Below are 27,322 nucleotides of genomic sequence, written 5' to 3'. Positions count from 1 at the left end.
TACATATTTGACAGTTCTGTATGTATGTAAGAAAGCCCAATCACAGCAATATCAGGCCTGGATTCACATTGACAGAAGGTTCTTTCCAAGATTTATGACTTATGAAAACACCACTGTGATGTAGAGGAGAACCAAACCCACAAGACCAGAAAGATGGAAACCCAGATCCTAAAATAGAAATCTGATATATAGAAATATTTGCAAATTACATATGTGACATAATAGTTCATATGAATTTTACATATATAAAATATGTTATACATGTCAAAATATAGCCTTTTTTAAACTATAATAATTACTAATATGTACATAAGATCTATTATGTTATATATTTTACCCCTACAAATATATTACCTATAATTTGTATAGGTGTCCAAATGGCTGAATATGAACACACACACACACACACACACACAAAAAAAAAAAAAAAAAAAAAAAAAATATATATATATATATATATATATATATATGCCTGTGTGTGTGTGTGTGTGTGTGTATGATATGGCTGAAAAAAATGTAAACAGTGACTTTTGCATTCATTCATTTTCTTGTCGGCTTAGTCCCTTTATTAATCCGGGGTCACCACAGCAGAATGAACCACCAACTTATCCAGCAAGTTTTTACGCAGCGGATGCCCTTCCAGGCACAACCCATCTCTGGGAAACATTCACACACACACTCATACACTACAGACAATTTTGCTTACCCAATTCACCTGTACCACATGTCTTTGGACTGTGGGGGAAACCGGAGCACCAGTAGGAAACCCACGCGAATGCAGGGAGGACATGCAAAACACCAACTGAGCCGAGGTTCGAACCAGCAACCCAGCAACTTTCTTGCTGGGAGGCAACAGCACTACCTACTGTACCACTGCCTCGCCGATTTTTGCACTATTTTGACAAATTATTGACTATTATGACATGTTATAATAATGTAATTTGCACATGTTGCCATATATCAGCTTTCTATATGGGGATGTGCAGTGAGGAAAACATTACAGTAAACCTACATTATGATGGAATGAATAAAACTAGATCAGTATATCCACTGTCTGCACCGTTCCCTCTACACTTATGTATAAACCATCATGAAACCTGTATCATATATTTTAAACAACAATATTTAATGATTGTTAATGATTGTTTATTGAAACAATGTACATTTTGTGTGCTGGTGATCTAAAGTTGTGTTCCTGTAGTATTTGTATGATAATAGGATTATGTGAACCAATGATCCTGCTAATGCAAGACTTCCTTAAGGAAATGAATGCAGCATGCAGAGTTTTGAATACTGGAGAGTTTGTGTTAAAAGTAGTGACTGTTTAGTGTTTTGTGTCTAAGAGTTTTGAAAATTGACATCAGGGTTCTAATATTTGTGGCAAAATGATTGAAAAATACTGTAAGAGAACGGTAGTCAAGCACTTTTCATAATGTATTTGAATTACTTCATAATATGGAGTTAATTCAAGCCTTTCTGCAATGATGAGTCACACACAATGTCATTACAAAGTTCCTGTGCGCACACAGACACACACACATATGCGTTTTAAAGCTGATTTATACTTCTGCATCAAGTTTACGTGTATGGAGTATGGACACTGACGCTGACCTCTCAAAAAATAAAACTATATATCACGACAATGCGTATCGCAAACTCTGTGAATGGTCGGCTTGGTAGAGCTGAGATGTGTGGTCAGGGCTGAGAGCCATGGGAGAGTGTTTACAGGTGTTGAATCTGGTGAAGGAGCTCCATATGGAAACTTTTGTTTTGTGTTTACCTTATGATTAAAGTTGTTGCACATTCCCTGGTTCCCGACTATGAATGAGTGAGTTTGAGCTACAGTATGTTGCATTAACAAGAAGAAACTCAACACAAAGGACCATTGAAAACCTGCTGTCAGCTAGCATTTTGGAAGTGTTATTGGAGAGCAACACTAACAGAACACAGAAGTTTAAGTGCATGGCTTCACGCAAGGCATGTGCCATAGGTCACGGTGATAACTTGTTGCAGAAGTATAAATCAGCCTGAACTTTTCACTGTTTTTGACAGAAATGTGACAGTGAAACCCCTATATGACTGTTCATGTCTGTACATGATAAATGATTCTGTGTGCCTTATAGTAGGGGAGAGCGGGGACGAAAGTAACAGTGGACGAAAGTAACAAAGGCCAGATAACATTGGCTTTCCAGGCTATGACAGCATATTCAGCCCGTAACTGTAACAGCAGGGCAGGAGTGGGACTTCTTTTCAGCCCTGCAGTTTCAAGCCTTTGACCGGCCCACCTCTGTTCACGACTGACTATATTAAAATAAGGTCATTTGCAATTCAGTTTCTAAAGACACTATCATGTCTTTTTCAAGGAAACAGCTGCATTAGAACTTCAAATGTTTTTCATAAATATGAGAAGATTAAAGGGTAGCTAAATCTCCAAAGCTATACTTTAAACATCACATTGGCCCTTCCTGCAATATCTGACAATATATTCTGTGCAAAATTATTTATAGATATGCTGTCTTTTGTAACGGTGGTCACACAAAAAATCTAAATAAAATATGTACACCCACATAAGTAACCCAAACAGTATTATATTGTCCTCCTAACACTAAAAATGAAATAATAATAATAAAAATAACACTTTACTCAGGAGAGGTTAGAGCAGCAGCATCACAACACAACATGCTGACCATGTCGTGTTCGGTTCCTTTTCTTTCAATCAGCAATCGAGTCAGTGGGTCTTGATTTCAAAAGTTGGATTTATTGCCAGACAATAAAAACGAGAGGCTAACAGACAAACAAATGTCTCTCCATGAACCTCTGCCTCTCTGTGTCCCTGTCTTGCTTTTATACATGTAGTGTTGCAGACTTTTCCCACAGATATGGTCTTGTGCTGTGAACCTGCTATATTTTTGGCTGTGCCTTTTGAACTCAGGTATATTCTTGGCTGTTTGCCCTTTAGGTGCTGGTTTAAAGTTTACATGTACTCAGCTAACTACTAGGCTTGCTCTTACTGTTATACATTCACTTCACACTTATTTGTACACATATTAATATGATTATACAGAATAACATGTTCATTGCATATGTTAAACAATATATGTTTACTTGCACACTTGCACACAATTGGAGATATTTACTGCATATTCACTGCACACTTTACCCAATATATGTTCACTGCACACTATTAGAGAGAAGATCAAATCCTTAACATACAAATATATGTTCACTGCACACTATTGGAGACAAGATTACAATTTCTCCGTCATATTCCCTCCTCTTAAGACTTTTTCTGAAGTCTTAATATTATTGTTTTTTACCCATAGTGCAATTTCACAATCCGGTTCCCTTAGTTACCACTATCTAGTGACTGATATTAGCCACATAATAGTTACCAATTGACCAGATTATGCTACCGCACTGTGGCAGAAGTAGAAGCCAAACATCTACCCCTACTGTTGACATAGGGATAGTAAAAGACTTCTTCCTCTGTTTTTTCTGTTTCATAGAAAATAGTGTTTAAAGCATGAGCGTGCAATTGGTTCAGCACTTGCCTGTGGGTGTCACAGTTATGTAGAATACAATACTATATATAGATATTGTTATCATTAATCTTTTACACACATAATATATCTCACACAATAATCACAAACATCAAAAGTAGTTGCCCATCACAACGTGTTCCTCTTCAGCCCAGATACTTTGCGCATCGTTGAGGGCTTCCCTTGGGGTAGAGGTTCTAGCACTTACACCCAGGGTATGAATCATTTGTATTCCTTTTCTTCGTCTGAGCTTTCAGACTCTTCAGAACTTGTTGATATTTGAGTTTGCCATTTAAGTTGATCTGCCCAGTGCCCAGACTGTCCATAATGGTCATTTACAAGCATCATTTTCCCACTTCCGTGATATTGTAGCATTTCCATTTGCTTTGTTGAAGCTTTGACAATTAATGATTTTAATAATGGCAGTACACAACAAAATAATAATGCTCCTATTAATATTGCCACACCTAAAAACATTCCCATTTTAGCTAGCCAGGCTCCCCATGCTCCTAGTTTCAGATCAAACCAGTCCCACATTTTTTCATCTCTCCCCGCATTTGTAGCCATCTCTACCTGTAATTCTTTGAGTTTTGTCATAGCTTTTGTAAACGTACCTTCTGGCGCTGTATTATTTGGTATATAAGTGCAACACTGGTCGCCAAAGAGCACACATACGCCCGATTTATCCGCTAACATCCAATTAAGCGCTAATCTATTTTGCCATGTCATTCTACTAGTTGCATCTAATTGTTCCCCCAATGACATTAATGCTTCATTTGTGTGATTAATAAATCTTTGTTGGTTGTAGTAAATGTAATTTATCCATTCTGTGTTTTTGTTTTGTGATATCCAAATAAGTATTGATTCAATTCCTGATTTAACCTCATTTCTTGCTTTGAATTGATCTGGTATACCTCGTGGCTGACCTATGGAATCTATGTATACTGTAGGGTCTGGTTTATAACTTCTTTTAACTCTATAATTAATTGTGTCACTTTCACCTATTGTAGATTCAGTATCCCAATTTATAACTTGTATTTCTTGTATTATACGTACTCTAGTACAGGTACCAGTCCATCCTAAGGGTAAAGAAGGTAACAGCTTTCTATTCCCACACATCCAAAAGAAGTCTGCTAGTGCTAGCGTTTGATCCTTATATCTATCTATATCAGGTAAAGCTATAGTTTGATTTTCACAATTTTTTGCTGGCTCTATTATCTTTCCATGTTTTGTTCCTGTTGCTCGAAATGATGACGCAAATGGTGGATCGTCATAATTTCTAAGAGTTTTTTGTGGATCAAGATTCCAAATTACACTACATTTTCCTTTAAATTTGCCAACATCTACTACTCCTGAAGGTTTAACAAAACATTCATATTCTTTTGTGTAATCAATAGAAAACCATAGAGGAATTTCTACTTGAATATTTTTCACTTTTAAATTTTCATTAATGCCAAAGCTTCTACATTTAGATTTCAAACGTCCAACATGTCTAAATAAAGTTTTTAGTGTTGAGTGGCTTAAGTAACCCAAACATTCAGCTGGACAGAAAAGTCTCAAGTCTTGTTCCATATGACAGAAATCTCTGTTAAATTCAGCACAATGTTCATAAGTGAAAGGATTTGGGACCACAACCACTTGACTCATTGGAGTTTTTGTACAGAAAAGGCAGTTCTCTTTGCTAATTTCTGATGCTGTGAAAGAAGCCCATTGAAACCATTGATTACTCTGTGCTGTTTCCAAAAGTATGTCTAGTTCTGTGTGTTCCTCGTGAATGACGTACAAGTTATCAACATCCCTTCGCTGTTTTCCATATTCTTCTAGTGGCAGTTCACTTGTATTGGCACTACTACTTTCATTCCTTAGTGACTGCAGTGTGGTCCGCATGGAAGTGTAATTGGGCCTTTGAGTTATGCTTCCTGTATCTGAGATGTTTCTCATAAGTTGGAGGTCGTCATTGAGAGTGGTTGGATTTTGAGTTATATTGTTTCTAGTGGCTTGATTTTGTGGCATGTATATGATGCTTAGACATATTATCATAGTCACTTGTCTAATAGTTTTATTCATCATTCTCTGCCACATTTTGCTCACCATCACTCTCTGCTGTGGGCTTTTCTGGGCTGGCAGTTTCCCGCTGGTGGTCTCCTGCTGTCACTTTCTCCTTTGGAACCCTCGTGCAGTGGTTTAGATGGTACCACGTTGTACTCCCCTCCACTTGAATTGAAGTTGGGGTGGCTCTCACAACTCGATATGGTCCTTCCCGTCTTGGCTCATTCCACTTTCTCCGGAACACCTTTAGATACACCTGATCACCTGGCACCACCGGTCCTGGCGTTTCTCCCTTCTCAGGTGGCTGTCGCCTGGTTTCCTGGACATAAATAGCTTTGTGTATTGCAGTTAGTTTCTTCATATATGATTTTAATTCCATTTGTAATTGTTCTAGTGGTGGTCCTTTATAGGGCCCTCTACAAAAAGGTGCAGGCATAGGCCGGCCTGTTAGCATTTCATGCGGTGTTAGATGTGTGTTTCTATTAGTTTGCATGCGGTAACTCATTAAAGCAAGAGGCAAAGCATCCACCCAGTTAAGTTTAGTACTGGCACAGATTTTGTTAAGTTTAGCTTTTAAGGTTCCATTGACTCTTTCAACAATTCCTTGTGATTGTGGATGATAAATACATCCTAGTCTTTGCTTTATTCTTAAATGTTGTAATACTTGTTTGAAAGTTTTTTGGACAAATGCTGATCCATTATCTGAACTAATTTCTGATGGTATTCCAAATCTAGGTATTACTTCCCTAGTTAAAAATTTAATAACTGTTCCTGCTCCCAGATCTGCTGATGGTACTGCTTCCACCCACCTACTGAACCTATCAATTATCACAAGCATGTATCTTTTGCCTTGGACTCGTTTTATCATATCTACGTAATCCATTACCAAATGTTTAAATGGTCCTTCAGGTACTGGTATATGGCCTATAGGTGTTGCTGTTCCTTTTCTCACATTATATTTAGCGCAAATTTCACATGAGGACAAAAACTCACCAACCATTGCATGTAAATAAGGAGACCAATATCCTTGTTGTTTGATTTTTTTTATTACTTCTCCTTTTGCACAGTGATCAAAACCATGTGCATCTGATATTAAAATATTTAGAAGTGCTGTTGGTGCAACAATTTGCCCTTCATGTGTACGCCAAATATCGTGTGAGTCTTTTTTAGCCCCCCTTTGATGCCACATTGATTGTTCATAGGGACCTGCTTGTTGTTGTATTCGTACAATATCATCTAATTGAGGTTGTGGCTCTATTAGCACTACTGGGGTTAGAACTGCTACTTCACACCCTGATGCTTTTTTAGCTTCTAAATCTGCCATGTTATTTCCTTTTATGACAAAGTCATTTCCTTTTTTATGTGCTTGACACTTTATTATTGCCAATCGTTTTGGTTGCATCATTGCTGAAATTAATTCACTTATTTGTTCTGCATGTTGGATAGGAGACCCATCAGTTTTCTTAAAGCCTCGTTGTTTCCATACTGCTCCGAATAAGTGACATACACCATGTGCATATGCTGAATCTGTATAAATATTTGCAGTAAGTCCCTTTGCTAATTGGCAAGCAGTAGTAAGCGCTTTTAATTCTGCTAATTGAGCAGAGCATGGTTGAACACAATGATGAGATATTACTGATACAAATTCTTCCTTCTCTTTTTTGACTACTGCATATCCTGTATGGATTCCTAAATGGTCCCTAAAACTTGAACCATCTACAAAATAAGTTACTTCTGCCTCAGGAAGGGGTATAGATTCAAGATCTGGTCTTAATCTAGTAAATGTTAATGAATTTGCCACACAGTCGTGTGGTTCTCCTTCAAATGCTAATGGAATTAATTCAGCTGGATTAACTGTTTTACATCGCTTAATAGTTACATCTGGATATGTTAATAGAGTTGAATAAGCTAAAATGCGAGCTTGAGTTAAAACAAATTTTCCTTGTTCTATTAACTCTACAGTTTTATGGTGAGTATAAATTGTGACTGGATAACCCATGGTTATTGATGATGCTTTTTCATAAGCATAATGAATTGCTGCGAGACCTTGTTGATAGCATGGTGGAAAACCTTGAGCTGTATTATCAAGTTTAGTGCTATAGTATGCTATAGGCTGCTTTTTTCTTCCGCTACAAGTTTCTTGCATTAGTACAGCTGATGCGTAACCATCCATTCTATTTGCTACATACAAAGAAAATTCTTTAGAGTAATCAGGATTTCCTAATGCTGGTGTTTTTTGTAATTCTTTTTTTATTGTTTCAAATGCTATCCTTGCATCTGTATTCCATGTTAATGAGTTTTTTAAGTTTTGTAATCCTGCTTGTTTCATAAGCTCTCTTAGTGGTGCTGTTTTTATTGCATAGTCCTCTACCCAGTCTGAACTAAAACCTGTCATTCCTAAAAAAGTCATCATTTGTCCTACTGTTTGGGGTAATGGTGTTTTACTTATTCCTTCCAACTGAGCTGGAGCTATAGCTCGTGTACCAAAGGCAATCAATCGTCCCAAATATTCAACCTGAGGTTGACAGTACTGCATTTTGTTTTTAGATACTTTATGACCTCCTTGTGCCAACTTAGTGAGGACTTTAATTGAATCTTTATGACATTGTTCTAATGAAGGAGAGCAGATGATTAAGTCATCTACATATTGTAACAGAGTACTGTCCATTACAAGATCCTCCAAATCTTCTTTAAGAATTTGGTTGAATACATGTGGCGAATGCTTGAACCCCTGGGGCATTCTGGTGTAAGTATATTGTTTACCCCCATATGTGAAAGCAAACAAGTACCTACTTTCTTTTGCTAATGGCACACTGAAATAGGCTGAACAAAGGTCAATCACTGTGAAATATTTAGCATTAGGAGGGACATTTGTCAAGAGTGTATGTGGGTTAGGAACTTCAGCTGGAAAATCCTCTACAATGTCATTAATTGCCCTTAAATCATGAACCAGACGCCATCTGTTTTTATCTGCTTTAATTACAGGCATTATCGGAGTGTTACAATAACTGGTTGTTTCTTCTAATACACCTGCTTTTAATAAACCCTCAATAGTGTTTTTGATTCCTAATTCTGCCTCAGGCCGCAATGGATATTGTGCTTTTCTGGGCAGTTGGGTATTTGGTTTAATTTGAACTCTTACTGGATTTGCTGATTTTATCAAGCCAACATCATTATCATATAAAGACCATAATTCTGGTGGCACTTGGCATTCCATTTCTTTAAACATTTCAGTTTCTAAGTCATTTATTAATTCTGATGTTGTACTCATTTGTGTTATTTTGTCTTGTCCGATAATAACTTCTTGGGGAATTCCCATCAAATTGGTTGTACACACAATTTTGATATAATTTTCATCATCTGACTGAAAGATTAGTGGATTTTCTGTTGATACCCATTTGCTCTGTTCTGCCTTTTTTACCATTTGTCCCAAATCTTTTGTTTTCCAGTTATTTCCAACATATATAGCTATATGTGGAACTGAATCTGTAACATTAAACCATTTTTCAGCAAATTTATTTTTTACTATGGTTAGAGCTGCTCCTTGCTTACCTAATATGATGTGTTGTGAGATCATTTCAATTTTTTGCCCTTCTGTCTCTTTCTGCCATTGCTGTTCTATGTCTGGATTTCTTTCAGAATCATAAACCATTGTGCAATGGAAACCTGATTTTGGTATCTGTGCTTCATCAATTTGTGCTTCAATGTATTTTCCCCATTTATTTATTGTTTGTTTTACATCATTTTCTATTTGTCCTATCCAATACACATTAGCTTTTGGTTCGGTAATTACCATTTGATTTTCAATTCCTTTTGCATCTATATACACTCCATCTGAAGTACACCAAATATGTAGTCCTAATTTACATAATGCATCTCTTCCTAGCAAATTGACAGGAGTTTGACTTGATACTAGAATGGGTAGCGTCACACTTTGATTTTTAGTTTGGATACAAACTGGAGTAGTCATTGGAATTAATTGAACTTTTCCCGAGAATCCTATTGTCTTTGCATATTTACCAGACAGGGGAAGATGTGACGCATAATTTGAATTAACAGAAGTGTAAACAGCTCCAGTATCAAGGAGCATTGGTATTGTTTTTCCCTCTATTTTAATTGGTAGCATAGGTTCTTCGTTAGCATTAGTTGTTAACATTGGAAGCTGATTATCCCCTATAGGATTCTCTGGGCATCTTCAATATCCCTTATTGGGTCCTCTCCAAGGATTAACTGGACCTTGGTTAGGATTTGGATATGTTTGATGCCAAGTTACCTCCCTTCCACCCCGAGGAAACTGCTCCCATGGATTGGTGGGACAGTCTTTTTTGGTGTGTCCTGATAATCCGCAACCCCAACACATGCCTGTAGGTGTCACATAGGCTTTGCCATTCCCTCTTTGCTCTCTGGGTCTTTTTCTCCAGGTCGCGGCTGCTGGCTGTTGGGTATAAATGTTTATTATGGGTGGAGTCATTTGGGTATTAGCTGGATGTTTAGCTTGTGAGGCAGACTGCATAGCTGGTGCTGGAGCTGTAACTGGAGCCATCATTGTTAGTGGTTCCCCCTCCTCTGTCTCTACAAGAGCTTGGATCTTTTTCTTGTTCTTTTTAGTCAGTTCATCAAGTTGCAATTGAGCTAATTTTCTTTGCAGCTCACTTTCTTGCTTTTTGAGTTTTTGTTCATTTTTCCTGTACTGCTCAACTGCATGTGCCACATAATCACAAAACTCTTTGTGAGATTTAGAGTTTAACCCCACCACATCTTCTAACCTGCTCTTCACTGAGGAAGGCATAGAGTCAATTATGGCTTGTCGAAACAATGTAGCCATTATAGGGTCTCTTTCAGGATCAATTTCAGTGTCATGTTTCCATTGTCGTGAATGTCTCTGAACATACGTTATTGGATTCTCTGTTTCCCCCAACTGATCACCTCTTAACATATTAGGGTCCAGTCTTAGTGGATACTCTGCACGCAGTGCCTGCCACACTGCTGGACGGAAGGCATCAAAAATAGTCCCATCCATCTGTTGAGAGTTCACAGCCCTGTCAAGGTTAGAAGCGTGAAGGATTTCATCCATCTTTGCTCCTCCTACAGTCTTTGCAAGAAGAGATTTAATGTCTCCCAAAGAAATCAATTTTCCAACTGATTCCTCTTCAAATACCCTTATCCACTTTGCTGCCCCCTCATGGATGTTTGGGAGCCTAGCAATCAAACCCTCCAAATCCAATGTAGGCCAAGGGACATACTGTGCTTGTGCACCTTTTATTAAAATTGGGCATTGTTTAAATGGCCTAAGCCTGTTCCCCCTTTCCCAGTTTCCTGTATCAAGTATTGACTCCTCCCAATCTTCTTCCTCATCTGAACTGAATAACAATCTCCTTTTTTGTTTTACTTTGTCATATGTGTCTTTTAACAGTTTTTCAGTTTCTCCAATTGTACTTCCCACGTCAATATCTTTAATTCCACCCCATGCTCCCCTTTCCTTATTATATGATTTTGTCTGCTCTTTTGGCTCCCTATAGTCTAATTTGTCCTCACACTGTTTATTCATTTGTTCTAATGCTTCACGGGCCTGTTTATAACAATCCAAGGGTGCATATGCCCCTTTATTTTGCTTATTTGCTGATCGTTTTGATTTTATGCTTGCCCCTAATTGTTTTTCCTCCATTTCCATCTCTCCTTCCATTTTAAGTTCTCCTGACACCTCCATGAGCCCTTTAAGCATAGGGAATTGCCCTTCAGCTTGTAAATAAGGTGGAGGGCTATTAAACATTTGCTCTTTAGCAGTGGTTTCTTTGTCAGCCTCTTTCAGCATTTTTCTTGCCTTTTTAATATTTCTTAAATTATCTTCTCCTTCTTTTTTGAACATGTTTAACACTTCTCTCTCTTTTGCTCTTTTTTCATCTCGTTTTTGTCTCCTTCTGCTACTACCTTTTCTTTTATAATTTTTTATTAGAGTATCCATTTCTTCACATAATGCTACATCAAAAGTTCCACCTTGTGGCCAGATTGTCATCATATTTTTAGTTCTAAGTTGCCACTTTTTTGAATATTTATCAATAAGCTCTTTACACAATGGATACTTTGATCCTAGTATTTCTACTGGAGAGCTTGCCATTGCTATCTTCTTTATTTGTAAACTATTATGTGTCTTTATTTTGTTATTTTTTATTTATTCGTTTTATCACTTGATTGTTGTTCTTCTTATTATTATAATTATTTTTATTATTATTATAATTAAAACTTTGTTTTTATTATTTGTATTTGACTTTAATCAATTTTCTTTTTCCACTTGTTTGGTATCTAAATTTTATTTATTTATTTATTTTTATTTATTTATATATTTTTTTTTATTTATTATTATTATTTATTAGTAGTATTATTTTTTTCTTTTTACTTATTTGTTTATTTATTCTTTAAATAAGTAGTTTAAATTTTATATAATTTGTACGTCTAATTAATTTTTATTTTCTATTTATTATTATTTTTTTTATTATTATTATTTTTATTTATTTATTGAGTTTTTATTATTGTGACTTCTTTTTTTTCTTGTTTAAACAGTAATCAATATTAATTTTTTATCCTTCTATTTTATCCTTTATTTATTTTAGTCATGTTATGTTTATTTATTTATTTATTTATTTTGATTGTTAATTTATTTATTTAATTTTTATATTTATTTTTATTTTATTATTATTGTTTTACCCTCACTTTTATTTTAAATTTTAATTGCTGCAGCACAAGCCTAATTATTATTATTATTATTACTTTTTTGTTTTAACTAGTTAACTTTTCCATTTATTCTACTTAGTTTTCCCAAGTCTTTCCTCAATTTTTATTCACAATTCTTTCTTCAAACATTCATTCACTTCAATGCTTTATTGCATACACACTTCTAAAAACATTCACTCCTCTACCCCCCTTATCCTATGGGGTTCATAAAATATTTTATCACACACTTTTTAAAGCATTTACTTTTCTACCCCCCTTATCCTATGGGGTTCATGTATTAACCTTATTCAATACCGCAATCTCACGGACACAGAGCCCAACACACACAGGCTTTCAACACTTTCCTAAGTGACCTGTTACTTCTGCTTCCAATCTCTACTGCTCTACAGTAAAAATAGCATTTTCCAGGATTTTTGCCTTTTTTCCCCCAGCCTCCTGAATCATAATATTTATTATTATTAAAACAGAACGGGTACTCCGAGGTCTTTGCGCGCTTCTCTCTACTTTATTAATCTGTTTTAACTTATTAATCGTCACAATCTATTAAGATTTTATCCTTACTTCCTTCACAAATCTTTAATATAAGTAACAATTAGTTGTTAATGTCTTATCTTTATCCTCAAGGCCCTCTTAAAGCAAGACACAGATTGTTGCATGCAACATTTTCTTCTGAAATCAAAACCCTTTTTTAAACGTATTAATTATTTAAGTTTGGAAGAGCACTTTGAGTGTTTTTACCCTCACAAGCAGAGTCCGTCGAGCCACACAATTTTTCATTAAATAAGCAAAAAATTGCTTACCTTTTTTCACAGTGGCCACTGCAATTGTGTCGCCCGCATCAGACTCCGCCAGCGAGGTCCCCACTCCGTTGCTCCTAGCCAAATCACGTCGGGGTCACCAATTTGTCGTGTTCGGTTCCTTTTCTTTCAATCAGCAATCGAGTCAGTGGGTCTTGATTTCAAAAGTTGGATTTATTGCCAGACAATAAAAACGAGAGGCTAACAGACAAACAAATGTCTCTCCATGAACCTCTGCCTCTCTGTGTCCCTGTCTTGCTTTTATACATGTAGTGTTGCAGACTTTTCCCACAGATATGGTCTTGTGCTGTGAACCTGCTATATTTTTGGCTGTGCCTTTTGAACTCAGGTATATTCTTGGCTGTTTGCCCTTTAGGTGCTGGTTTAAAGTTTACATGTACTCAGCTAACTACTAGGCTTGCTCTTACTGTTATACATTCACTTCACACTTATTTGTACACATATTAATATGATTATACAGAATAACATGTTCATTGCATATGTTAAACAATATATGTTTACTTGCACACTTGCACACAATTGGAGATATTTACTGCATATTCACTGCACACTTTACCCAATATATGTTCACTGCACACTATTAGAGAGAAGATCAAATCCTTAACATACAAATATATGTTCACTGCACACTATTGGAGACAAGATTACAATTTCTCCGTCAACCACTGGACCACAATGTAGCTGTTATGTTGGTGCGTTTGGAAGAATAAATAAATATTGCGCTGGTATCTGCAAGACTCTTTTAACCACAGTATTACTTTCTATTGAAGGCTTAATCTTTTCACCCCTTTTTTATATTTCTGATCAAGTTATGTCAGATTTATTACTGTAGTGAATCATCTGATTTTCATTGAGCAGGTGTAATATTCAATAATATTAATTATTCAAATTCTTTTTTTCACTAAGGTGCCGCTGTTTAAGGTCGAATGCTAAATGATCATCATTAACCTGCCGGCTGCGTTTTGCTGCCTGCGAGAAAATAAATAAAAAGAGTGAGGCTATGTGGTATGTTTATTAAGTATACCTGCTCCTTTAAATTTCTAAGAAAGCTTAAGTTTTTTAATTTTCTGTTCTGCACCCGCCTCCTCCTTTTCTGTACTGACTGCACATGGGAGAGGTGGGTGTCTGCAGCTCTAATTGATCTTAAATCATATTTACTTGACTTTTGAAGCCAGTTTTTATGTTTCAATATTATGTATAACTTTCTTTTTCACATATTTCACATAGTTCGTTATTTTTGTGTTTTCACTTTAATTGAGGTTTTGATTTATATTTGTCTGATTGAAGCATGTAAAAGTGATGAGGGCGAAGACACACTGTAAAATCTGTGCTTTTGTTTACATCAGGAGTGATTAAAGAGCCGTCACAACTGCTGATACCTGTCTGGTTATTCCCACAATAAAAAGAAAACACAATGCAGAACCCTTGATGGAGCTGCCAAATATCAGATGATGGGTTCAAAGTAACAATGTGTAAATTATGTTTAAAGTGAAATTCATTCAATCATTCATTTTCATTTCGGCTTAGTCCCTTTATTAATCGGGTGTCACCACAGCGGAATGAACCGCCAGTTTTTCCAGCATATGTTTTACGCAGAGGATGCCCTCCCATGTTGCAACCCATTACTGGAAAACACCCATACACTACAGACAATTTAGCTTACCCAATTCACCTATACCGTATGTCTTTGGACTTGTGGGGTAAACCAGACCAACCAGTGAAAACCCACACCAACACGGAGAGAACTAAAGTGAAATTCTTCTATAATTTTTTTAAAATACCACCCGATATTGATAGACCACACTTATGAGTTAGTAACCACAGCACAACATATTTCTGTCTAAAACATCATCTTTTCAAAATACACTCATGAAATTGAGATAATTTCTGTGTTTCTGTTTACAAATAAAATGTCTAATCTACAAATAAACTTTTATTCATTCATTTATTTTCTTTTCAGCTTAGTCCCGTTGGTTCACCACAGCGGAATGAACCCCCCAACTTATCCAGCACGTTTTTAGCAGATGCCCTTCCAGCTGCAACCCATCACTCGAAAAAACTAAACTTTTAGTTATTTCTAATTATAACACACAGCCATGTCATTCATCTCAAAACCTTTATTACTTCTTTTTTACTGTTAGAAAGATATATCAGAGTAAAAACAACTAGTGTAAAAGTCTGCGTCTCTCTGTGTCGCTCAGGCTGCACTGCAGTGTCTATTCACAGGCGCGATCCCACTACTGATCAGCACGGGGGATTTGACCTGCTCCGTCTCCGACCTGGGCCGGTTCACCCCTCCTTAAACGACCTGGTGGTCCCGAGCTCCCCCAGGAGAACCATATCGATACCGAACTTAGCGCGGACACCCGATCAACATAGTCCACTGCAGCCCAGAAGCCCTGAGCTCAAGCGATCCGCAGCCTCAGCCTCCCAGCAGCTTGGATTACAGGCGCGCGCCACTGAACCCGGCGAGAGCTGAGAGAATCAGAGCTGTGGAGAATCTGATCATCACAGCGACCTCTAGTGGAGGAAAACTGAATGATGAATGATGAATAATAACTGACTTCATAGCCTTATGACATTAGATAATAATAAACAGCAGTATGATCACAAATAAAAAAATTACAGTAATTAGTATCAACATAATATTTTTGAACTAAAGATTATTATACCATATTTATTAGCCTTTACAACTCATTTTATGAGTGCCACAACATTCTGTTTTCTGTATCAAGTGATAAATTGTAATAAATACTGTAGTATACTTTAGTTTTTTTACAGTAAAAGTGGTTTATTGTATCATAATACATATAGCTGTAGAAAACATATTACAGAATGGGTGATTTGTTTATATTAGGTGTGCATCTGCATAAAACATTACAAACAATCTACGAGCAGAGATAAATACAATATAAAATTCTGAAATAAAATGAACAGAGCTTTGTTGTTTTTCAACGAGTCTAACAGTATTCAGGTACAGTAATGTAATAATCAAATGTACAATAATACTGCTATTGTCTTCATTTTTTTATTAAATAAAATGATTTGCAATTAAAATGACAAATTATGCAATTTATTAGACCTAAAGCTTTTACAGTCGCAGGCCTCAGAAACACACGCAAACGCTAAATTATAATCCAGACTCAACCTTGTATTTCTTGTGATGTGACTATTGTGAATGATCATTGATGCTGAAATAATGCTCTGGGATAATTTATGTGAGCTAAGGGATAATTGACCCAAAAATGTTAATTCATAATCGTCACAATCATATTTATGTGGTGAACTATCCATTTAAGATTGTGCAAACAGTGAATCTCTGAAAAAGTAAAGCTTTAATGTTTTAATTTTCCACTTAAATACCAGTTCCTCATCTAACATTCATTCATGCAGTGAATAACTATCATTAACTGAGTTACATATTTATTATTCAGTTTACTCTTACTCATCTACTAACTGTGGTGTCAGATGCGGTTTTGACCTCCATCAGTGTTTTTAACATAAGACTCGACAGAATCTCACACAATCTGTGGCATAAATTGATAGACTGTTTCAGCTTTAGCAGCACATCATGCTGAATTACTGATCCTGAGCTGAACATTGTTTATACAAGTACCACAAGTTATTTAATCTGTCTAAAGACTAAAAAGCTGTTTAATATTAAAGATAAAAGGTAAACTAAAACCACTTTGTCCTCTCTAACACTAAATATGTTTTAGCTGTTTTATGATTAAAAAATTATGTTTGTGATTATTAATCTGCAACCAACAACCTGCAGTATTTTATAATATGGTGGCCTTTAGCGTCATTGTGCAATATATGAACTGTGGATTACACTAGAGGCCACATCTGCATCTGACACCATATTTAGTGACTGAAAAAGTGTTGATTCAATTAGTGAATGAATGAATGAATGAATGAGATACTCACTGAATGAGTGAATGTTAGTCGCTGAACTGCTTTTCTGTTGTCATTTAAAAGCTTTTCATTTCCTGATGAACTGTGGCCTATTTGACGAGATGTTTCGCTGTTAAACGGCAAATCATAAATAATTTAGTTATGAAAATATTGTTTCTATATGTATTAATCATTAAATATATAATATATATGAGTCACTGGGGTTTGCAGGCACTGTTATTCAATGGTTCAGATCTTACCTCTCTGACAGGTCATTCAGTGTGTCTTGGAGGGGAAAGGTGTCCAACCTACAGCATCTAAACACTGGGGTACCTCAAGGCTCTGTTCTTGGGCCACTTCTCTTCTCCATCTACACGACATCTCTAGGACCAGTCATTCAGAAACATGGATTCTCCTACCACTGCTATGCTGATGATACCCAACTACCTCTCTTTTCACCCTGATGATCCCTCGGTTCCAGCTCGCATCTCAGCCTGCCTGTCGGACATTTCACACTGGATGAAAGATCATCATCTTCAGCTTAACCTTGCGAAAACAGAAATGCTTGGAGTTTCTTCCAACCCGACTCTGCACCACAGTTGCCTTTAAATAGCACAACATTGTGATTAACTATTCAGTACAATAAACTTTACTACGTGGTTCTAAAATACTATAGTATTTAGTTTAAATAACTATATTTTATTTGGGACCGTACTGCTGTTTATTTTTATCCAAACAGTGCCATAAGACCAATAAAAAGTCAACTTTACTTCATCATTCATCATTTCCTCCACTAGAGGTCGCTGTGATGATCAGATTCTCCACAGCTCTGATTCTCGCAGCTTTCGCCGGGTTCAGTGGCGCGCGCCTGTAATCCAAGCTACTGGGAGGCTGAGGCTGCGGATCGCTTGAGCTCAGGGCTTCTGGACTGCAGTGTGATTATGTTGATCAGGTGTCCACACTAAGTTCGGTATCGATATGGTGCTCCTGGGGGAGCTTGGGACCACCAGGTTGTGTAATGAGGGGTGAACCGGCCCAGGTCGGCGACGGAGCAGGTCAAATCCCCCGTGCTGATCAGTAGTGGGATCACACCTGAGAATAGACACTGCAGTGCAGCCTGAGTGACACAGAGAGACGCAGACTTTTCTTCCAGGAGCACTTACACATACAAAAAAAAGAGGAGAAATACTAATTAATCTCTTTCCCTAATTTTTTATTGTTCTGACCATTCTAGATTTATAGGGTCATCATAATTGCATTATAACAGGCTTCATCAGGCAGTAAATCTTTTGGACTCTTAAAATGTTCTTTTGATTATCAGAAACAATAAATATCACACACTTCTGATCACTTCTACATTCACTGTAATCCACTGCCACAATCACACACACACACACACACACACACACACACACACACACACACACACACACACACACACACACACACACACACACACGCACACACACGCACACACACACACACACACACACATTGCTGTATAATAAAGCTTTGAACTAAACTTTGGATTTGGATGAGGCAACTTTAATATTTTATTGATTTTAACACGTAATGAAGATCAAAGGCAAACATGAAGGGATTTACATTATAAACGCATCAGGAAATGATGAGATTAGAGAGTTTTAAATCATTTTTAACACACGGAAATAAACTTTTGTAGAAAATAAATTTGAAGGTGCCTTTAAAAAAAGTGTTAAATTACTTTAAAAACGAAAAAACAAATCGCCAATAGGTGGCAGCAAGAGACCGCTTTAATCGAGTGAAGCTTTGAGTGATTCATTCAGCCACGAATCACTGATTCATTGACTCGCCCGACTCTTTACAAAGGCCAGAATCATTCGTGTACGGAAACGCAGCTGTGTTTTATTCAGAGAGGTCCAACTGTTCAGCTGTTTATTTTATTATTATCATAGTAATGATTTCACTATTATTTATGAGAAAATAACGCGGAAGTTTTTCAGCGCCTCGTCACGTGATCGTCAACATCCATGGCAACGGTTCTTTTTGTGTTGTTTTGAACTTCGCTCTGTCATTGGCATCTGATCTCGGCGTCCTTCCTGGCAACAGATTCCCAGATTATTGATATTATTGATTGTTGGATACATCGATTGATCGTCTGCTTCTCCCATCATTCAGGTTTGAATCTTGTTATCACACTGTGGTTTGTATTCAGTATGTCTTGTGTTCATTACAGGTTTCAGAGTCGACTCACCTACGACTCGCTCCAGTTTGAGGGCCTCAACATCACTGCGGGAGAGCTGAAGCGGCAGATCATGAGGCGCGAGAGGCTGAAGTTCTGCCAGCTGAAGATCAGCAAAGCCCAAACTGATGAAGGTGAGATGAGGAAAAGCCACTTAAACTATACTACACTAACATTAGATGTGTTATCAGACAGACTTGTAGAAGCTGACATGTGTTATCATGACTCTGATGGTGACATATAGTGATGTTCTGAGTGTTTTAAAATGCTAATGGAACTCAAAGTATACCATGGTAAATGATTATTACTATATTCAAACTTTATTTTGCTGTCAGAATACACAGATGATGATGCTCTCATCCCCAAAAACACATCTGTCATCATCAGACGGGTCCCTGCGGCTGGACTGAAGTCCTCCAACAGAAGATTTGTTGGGTAAGTCATGTGAAATGAGCGCAATCGTCCACTGATAGATGTTATATCAAGATTTTGAGTTTTTGTCTGTGGTGTTTTAGTCACACAAGCTCCTTTGTTTTGCAGCCATCAAGCTGGACCATCAGCTAAATCTTCTCAAACATGTGATTCTTCACTCCTCTCACTGGAGCAGCTGTTGAAGGTATTGAACAAATGATTAATTCACCCCACTGTGCTGCTCTGTATTGAACTGCAGTGTTTGCATTTGAGGCGTCATAATGACATGTAGTGCAGAATATCAATACACAGTGTAAACCCCCCCCCCCCCCCCACACACACACACACACACACACAGCTTCTTAGACAGACCAGTAAAATAAAATTCTAATGTGCAAATGCCTGTGAAACAGACTGAGAATTTGGCTGAGGCAAAGGCATCAGAGGAGGACAAGCTAAAAGCGGTGATGTACCAGTCCAGTCTGTGCTACTACTCCAGCAGGTGAGCGTTCAGACACTGACAGGTTTGGTTTGTGAGAAATGTTAGAGCTGATTCTCATGGTTCTGATGTTCATCAGTGAGGCCATGACACTGCTTGGGCTTCTTCCACCCAACTATGTCTGCTTTCAATGTGGGATCCCAGGACACCACATTAGGCACTGCCCCTCTAAAGGGGTAACTGGGTTTTCTAAGCTTATGGTTGCTGTGAACATGAGCTCTTGTCTCCATCAGTCAGATTGTTTGCTCTGTCGTTTGACTGTCACTCATGAATTCACAGGGCAGCAGCTCTGCTCCGCACAAGCGCATCAGGAGGAGCACAGGGATTCCCCGCAGCTTCCTGTTGGAGGTGGACGACCCAAACCGAAAGGGAGTCATGATGGACGGCAGCGGCAAATACGTCATTCCCATCATAGACGCGTGAGTAAACTGTACTTGGCATTGCAGCATGTTCTATTGTTTGTGAAAATCTCACATTATGTCTGCTTGTGTGTGTTTGCACTCGATCTGTTCAGTGAGGCCTATGCTGCTGAGAAGAAAAAGAGGCCGTCCTTCTCCTGCCAGACCAAGCCGCTGCCCTCCTCTTCCTCAGCTGGTGCAGCATCTTCAGTCCAGGACGCCAGAGGGAAACGTTCCCGTTCCCCATCTTCACCAGAGACGCACGGAGACCAGAAGAGACCACGTCACTGAGAGACCTTCACCCAAGAGACCTGGAGCCGACGTGAGCACAGTGTATATATTGTACATAGTTTATGAATAAAACTGAATAAAGATTATAGCAGCATAAACTGTGGACTGGTTGACCTTCACACAATACAGAAACACAAAAGAAAATGATCAACACATTAAGATAGAAATGATGAACAAACATGCTGCGGGAGAACCAGTGTGCTGTCCTGCTCACAATCTAAAACTTTTAGTTAAAGTTTATTTCAGAGGTGCTTCAGGGAAACTTTTTCTTATGAAAGGCCAAAAACTAAACTCGTCTGAGGGTGGTGGGCTGGAGGTAAATCTACCAAACTGTAAAATTGTCAATGTAATTTCCAAATTTATTATTATTATTCATTATATAATTTACATGATTCACTGAATACTGTAATTTACAACATTTCAAATTCTTTAATTGTATTAATAATTATACATTTTATAATGAATGAAAGTCTTACAATAAAACATGAACAATCCCATCTATAACACTAAAAATACACTTTGCCTTCGCTTGCTGATGTCTTCTGTAATGTTTGCTCTCCTTCAAGTGACTATTATTTTATTTGATTCATTCACAACATTTCATTGAAACGTTTAATTTCAGTTTGTTTATTTGTGTATCTCAACAGTTAAAAAATAAAGTTATGTTGTATTAGAAATGACAATCTCTGTTAAAGACTTTCCCCCAAAACTCCCCATCATTCTCCCTCTCTTCTCAGATGGGATGGAGGGCCAAATCAAAGGTTACAGTGGATCCACTTTGGCCCACGGGCCCTAGTTTGGGCATCTCTGGTTTACACCGATGACATGCTCATCTAATCAATCCTGGCCAAACAAAATGTTGCAGCTCATCTGGTCTTCAATGATCCCAAGAGAGCCCACGTCACACCTCTCTTACCTCTCCACTTACACTGGCTGTCAGCTGAAGGTTCAAAACATCTCCACTTGCTACTTGGTACACTTGCCCCTCTGTCCAGAAGTGAGCACTGCCTCTTAGAACCATGCCATCAAGGATTTGGGGGTGTTTAACCCTTCTGTGCTGTTGGTGAAGTTTTGGTCCACTCTGGGCTGATTTTGAGGCTTAATTTACCAACAACTTTCTCTGTGGTTCAGCAAATGGGATGATTTTTGGTGACAAGTCTTGTTGACACATATTTTGGGAAAATACTTTTTGAATTTTTTAAAAACTCAACAATACACTCTGAGCAAATTTACCACCCTTTCATTGTGTTCATGGCTGTTTTTGCCCAAGTGATTTCCATTATTTTTAAATGCAACGTCATGACAGCGTATAATCATGCATTCTTGATTGTTGGTGGTTTTTCCTGTTGGGAAGAGGTAAGATTTGTGATTTTTACTGGTGATCATCAGTTACAGTGCAAAAAAGCTTGATTTCTTGCTTTTATTTGGTGTTTAGTGAGTGTGTGAGGTTGTAAGAGAGACTTTTACACACATATATTGATGTGTAGGAGAAAATACAAAATAGGCACCTCAGCTGTCAGAACATAGTAAACATAGTAAGTGTACTTATGCATGCACTCTATAAATTGCAGTTTTACTCCACAGAACTCCATATAAAAGTCAGACACGCTTTTGCACGGGGCAATGTAAAGGATTTAATGGTGCCAACTGATGATCAACAGTAAAAATGAAATTTGACCTCTTCCTAAGTGGGAACCCACTAACCAGAGTTGCTGCTGGTCAAAAGGAGACCCTAAGATAATTTTTACTGCGGTGCTTCAGCATAGAAACAAAAACACACAAACATATGTATTTAAATGTGTATTCATTTATTATATATAAAAATATGCATATAAACACTCAACATTAAATGTTTCATAAAATAACATTTTACGTAAAAATAAACACTGACATGTCTTCTGCAGAAAGATTCCTAATTGCAAACATTTACAAAGGTTGTCATAAAACCCTGTCTGAAGCTGTAGAGATAGACGGTCCTCGGTGCTGCATGCTGTATCTGTAACGGTCAGCTGCTGGGCCCGGTTTTTCAAAAGGTTTAATCCGGATCAAATTGATCCAGATTTAGTAATTCTGTTTTTGCGATCCGTGATCAGGTAATCAAGCTTACTTTTTGAGCCAGTTTTTCAAAGCAACATCGAATTGGATCAATCTGATCCGGATAGGAACTTTTCAGGATCACTAAATCTGCATAACCAGTGCTCAAACAGGATAGGAAATCACTATCCAGATTTTTTGGATCAAAATGATCCAGATCCTACAAAAAAGATCTGAAAAACCCAAACTAAAGGTTTGATCTGGATCAAAACCAAGATTAGATTACGTGATCTAATCCGATTATGTAATTCGTTTTTTCTTTTAAAAAAACCCATTTTCAAGATTTGATCCAATCCCTTATCCAAAATCCTAGTGGATTACTTTTAAAAAACCAGGCCCTGGGCCCGTTTTTTCAAAAGGTTTAATCCGCATCAAATTTATCCAGATTTAGTAATTCTGTTTTTGCGATCCGTGATCACGTAATCCAACTTACATTTTGAGCCAGTTTTTCAGAGCAACATCGAAATGGATCAAACTGATCCGGATAGGAACTTTTCAGGATCACTAAATCTGGATTACCAGTGCTCAAACAGGATAAGAAATCACAATGTAGAACTATAGATATGTAAAGAGCGACAAGTAGAATAGCCAGCGTGGGGTCAACATAACTTTATTTTTTTTAAATGAAAACTTAATAAATATTAAATTAATAATAATAATAAATAATAAAAACAAGAAAAACAACACCGCATCCTCTTCCAGCAGTCCGCTCATCTGAGACCTAAAACACTGTACATTGAGGATATTTATAATAAGTTTCAAATATAGATGTAAATAAAAAAAAGACTTAATGTCAAAAACTCCACAATAATCTCAGACTTCCTCATCTGATGTGGAGAGAGCAGCTTGTCTGAGCGTAGCCTTTAGGAGGCGAATCTTAAGTCCTTAGCCTTGGTTTGCTGCAGTTTGGTCAGAGTCAGTTGTTCCCCCGCCAGACGAAGCTGTGCTTCTGCCCTTTCAGTCTCTTTTTGCAATTGTTGAAAGAGATTTCAAAAATCAGTCATTGCCATTCTTTGCATTTTTTTGTTATTCTGTAATCATTGCATGCATCACTAATAAATATTCTAAAAAGAAAAATATTTTTCATTGTGATGAATATATATATCAATTAGAGACAAAATAAAATTGATTGTTTTTGGTCAATTTTCACAGCTGTTTGGGGGATTATTTTATGAGGCCAAACTCTTTCTATGTTGCTGGAGGCCTATACTGAAAGGCTAAATACATTAAAGCCAATAATCACTATAGCCTGACGGATGAACAAATAAAATGAAAACCTTATGAATAAATAGTATATATCGTAAGATACTGCATGATCCAAAAATAGTATTATTTAATACATTTTTTAAGTTTTCATTACATTTTAGGCATGAAATCCACGCTAAATCCACCCTTCTGATGGGATCAGTTTAATCCAGGTTTTTTGGATCAAAGTGATCCAGATCCTACAAAAAAGGTCTGAAAAACCCAAACTAAAGGTTTGATCCGGATCAAAACCAAGATTAGATTACGTGATCTAATCCGATTAGGTAATCCGTTTTTTTCTTTTGATAAACCCATTTTCAAGATTTGATCCAATCCCTTATCCAAAATCCTAGTGGATTACTTTTGAAAAACCGGGCCCTGGGCCCGGTTTTTCAAAAGGTTTAATCCGCATCAAATTGATCTGTATTTAGTAATCCTGTTTTTGCGATCCGTGATAACGTAATCCAGCTTACTTTTTGAGACAGTTTTTCAAAGCAACATCGGATTGGATCAATCTGATCCGGATAGGAACTTTTCAGGATCACTAAATCTGGATTACCAGTGCTCAATCACAATGTAGATAAATAGATAGGCCTGTGTAAAGAGCAACAAGTAGAATAGCCAGTTTGGGGTAGATATAACTTTATTTTTATTTAAAATGAAAACTAAGAAAATTTTGATAAATAATAAAATAATAATAATAAATAATAAAAACAAGAAAAACCCCACCCCATCCTCTTCCAGCAGTCCGCTCATCTGAGACCTACAACACTGTACATTGAGGATATTTATAACAAGTTTCAAATATAGATGTAGATAAAAAAAAAGACTTAATGTCAAAAACTCCACAATAATCTCAGACTTCCTCATCTGATGTGGAGAGAGCAGCTTGTCTGAGCGTAGCCTTTAGGAGGCGGATCTGAAGTCTGGCCTTGGTTTGCTGCAGTTTGGAGTCAGTTGTTCCTCTGTCAGACGAAGCTGTGCTTCTGCCCTTTCAGTCTCTTTTTGCAATTGTTGAAAGAGATTTCTAAAATCAGTCATTGCCATTCTTTGCACTTTTTTTTTTTGGTTATTCTGTAATCATTGCATGCATCACTAATAAATATTCTAAAAACAAAAATATTTTCTATTGTGATGAATATAGATATCAATTATTGACAATAAAATGTATTGTTTTTGGTCAATTTTGACAGCTGTTTGGGGGATTATTTTATTGGGCCAAGCTATTTCTACTTTGCTGTAGGCCTATACTGAAAGGCTGAATACGTTAAAGCCAATAATCACTATAGCCTGATGGATGAACAAATAAAATTAAAACCTTATGAATCAGTAGTATATCTCGTAAGATAATGTGTGATCCAAAAATAGCATTATTTAATAAAATTTTTAAGTTTTTATTACATTTTGGCCATGAAATCCACACTAAATCCACCTTTCTGGTGGGATCAGTTTAATCCAGGTTTTTTGGATCAAAGTGATCCAAATCCTACAAAAAAGGTCTGAAAAACCCAAACTAAAGGTTTGATCCGGATCAAAACCAAGATTAGATTACGTGATCTAATCCGATTAGGTAATCCGTTTTTTCCTTTGAAAAACCCATTTTCAAGATTTGATCCAATCCCTTATCCAAAATCCTAGTGGATTACTTCTGAAAAACCAGGCCCTGGTGTCAATTTTCAAAACTCTAGATACAAAATTCACAACCATTGCTAAAATTGCACATTTTTTGCAAAACCCTTAACTCTTTTTTCAAATGCTTGGATAAAACACACACAAGTCAAAAATACTTTGTTCATTGAACTCAGATCACCTTTTCAATATAACACAATTAAACTTCAAATTGATCCCATTTCAAAATGCAACTCAAACATTACAATTGAAATAACCATGTATTCATTTACTTCACATGATGTTATTATCAACTGATACAAGCACTCAAAATAATAATTAACTGTTGCATTACTCTGGATTTATGGAAACTTTTGTACAATATTACATGTTTAGATGATGAAATAATCAGGATAGATCAAATGACATCAGTTACCACAGAAGATGACCCAACTGAACTACATTATCTATAGATGACATCTTTATTCATCCTTAATTTTTTATATTTATGGTTACTTTGTTCCATGTACCACTTTTACAGACAATGTTTTTATATCTGACATTACTGTATGTATGTGAGAAAGCCCAATCACAGCAATATCAGGCCTGGATTCACATTGACAGAAGGTTCTTTCCAAGATTTTTGACTTATGAAAACACCACTGTGATGTAGAGGAGAACCAAACCCACAAGACCAGAAAGATGGAAACCCAGATCCTAAAATAGAAATCTGATATATAGAAATATATGCAAATTACATATGTGACATAATAGTTCATAAGAATTTTACATATATAAAATGTCATACATGTCAAAATATTGCCATTTTTTACAGTTTTTCTTGTTTGCTTTGACCTGGTTAAAGAAACTAGGTTCCACTTCATTTTCATTTTCACTATCCCAGCAGAGCAGAAGACAGGTCTTGCAAATTTGTAAACCTTTTCTCATTGGGTTGACACATTTTCCTTAGCATTTTTCAAAACAGTTAACACAGATGTCATTCAAGCAGTCCAAACTCCATTGTTTTAGCTATGGTAACCAAACAGAGACCATCTATTCCTAACCATTAGACACTACCAAGATCAGTTTGAATTCACTGAAGCAGCGATTTGAAACTCCTACACTCAAGTCTTCAATTAGCAATCAGTCTGCAAACCTTATATAAATGGTGGAAGGTCTGTGTTGTTCTGTGCCAGCATGGATGGAGGAGGTCAATAGTGGCTATGTCCTATACTCCCAAAAGATTTGACTGTACATTGGTTTAAATGTGTTTAATATTTACAGTATTTTATTATTTTTGTCTGTTTTTACAGTATTTTAGTTTTCAGCCACAGTTTGAAAATTGTCATGAATTCAATATAAATTTAATCAAAGCATTTCTTATTCTGGATCCAATTCTTTGCAAAAAGGCAAACTTGACGGCCCAAATAGAAAGACAACAAATGGCATTGGCAATAGGCTACAATGACAATCAATGGTGGTGCACTGACTTCTATATTTTGTATTTTGTTGTCCATTGTGTA

General features: G+C 36.8%; 1 protein-coding gene, 1 long non-coding RNA gene and 2 other non-coding genes across 5 annotated transcripts; 2 read left to right on the top strand and 2 right to left on the bottom strand.

The window, feature by feature from the left end:
- Nucleotides 1–2,738: 2,738 nt before the first annotated feature.
- LOC147841693 (uncharacterized) lies at nucleotides 2,739–13,350 on the bottom strand. The gene is made up of 2 exons (XR_015502416.1): nucleotides 13,118–13,350; nucleotides 2,739–5,921 (listed from the first exon to the last, which is right to left on the bottom strand). It is a non-coding gene; the product is annotated as an uncharacterized LOC147841693 (long non-coding RNA).
- A 1,957-nt stretch (nucleotides 13,351–15,307) lies between these two features.
- On the bottom strand, nucleotides 15,308–15,605 carry LOC147841692 (signal recognition particle RNA). Its single transcript, XR_015503126.1, has one exon.
- A 2,274-nt stretch (nucleotides 15,606–17,879) lies between these two features.
- LOC147841691 (signal recognition particle RNA) lies at nucleotides 17,880–18,178 on the top strand. Its single transcript, XR_015503162.1, has one exon.
- An 86-nt stretch (nucleotides 18,179–18,264) lies between these two features.
- Nucleotides 18,265–20,950, top strand: LOC147841690 (E3 ubiquitin-protein ligase RBBP6-like). 2 transcript variants are annotated; one of them, XM_087273413.1, is made up of 7 exons: nucleotides 18,265–19,387; nucleotides 19,589–19,688; nucleotides 19,794–19,869; nucleotides 20,078–20,166; nucleotides 20,243–20,339; nucleotides 20,443–20,582; nucleotides 20,678–20,950. In XM_087273413.1, the coding sequence occupies exons 1-7, from the start codon at nucleotides 19,228–19,230 to the stop codon at nucleotides 20,850–20,852; spliced, it is 837 nt and encodes a 278-aa protein (XP_087129539.1). In that variant the 5' UTR covers nucleotides 18,265–19,227; the 3' UTR covers nucleotides 20,853–20,950. The 2 variants fall into 2 exon arrangements, with proteins under 2 accessions (XP_087129539.1, XP_087129540.1); XM_087273414.1 differs by lacking the exon at nucleotides 20,243–20,339.
- The last annotated feature ends 6,372 nt before the right edge of the window (nucleotides 20,951–27,322 follow it).

The sequence above is a fragment of the Danio rerio genome, chromosome 11 (genome assembly GCF_052040795.2).
Source record: "Danio rerio strain M-AB ecotype USA chromosome 11, GRCz13ab, whole genome shotgun sequence".
NCBI classification, from domain to species: Eukaryota; Metazoa; Chordata; class Actinopteri; order Cypriniformes; family Danionidae; genus Danio; species Danio rerio.
Note: the sequence above shows the minus strand (reverse complement) of the source record. Positions and strands in the feature narration are given on the sequence as shown.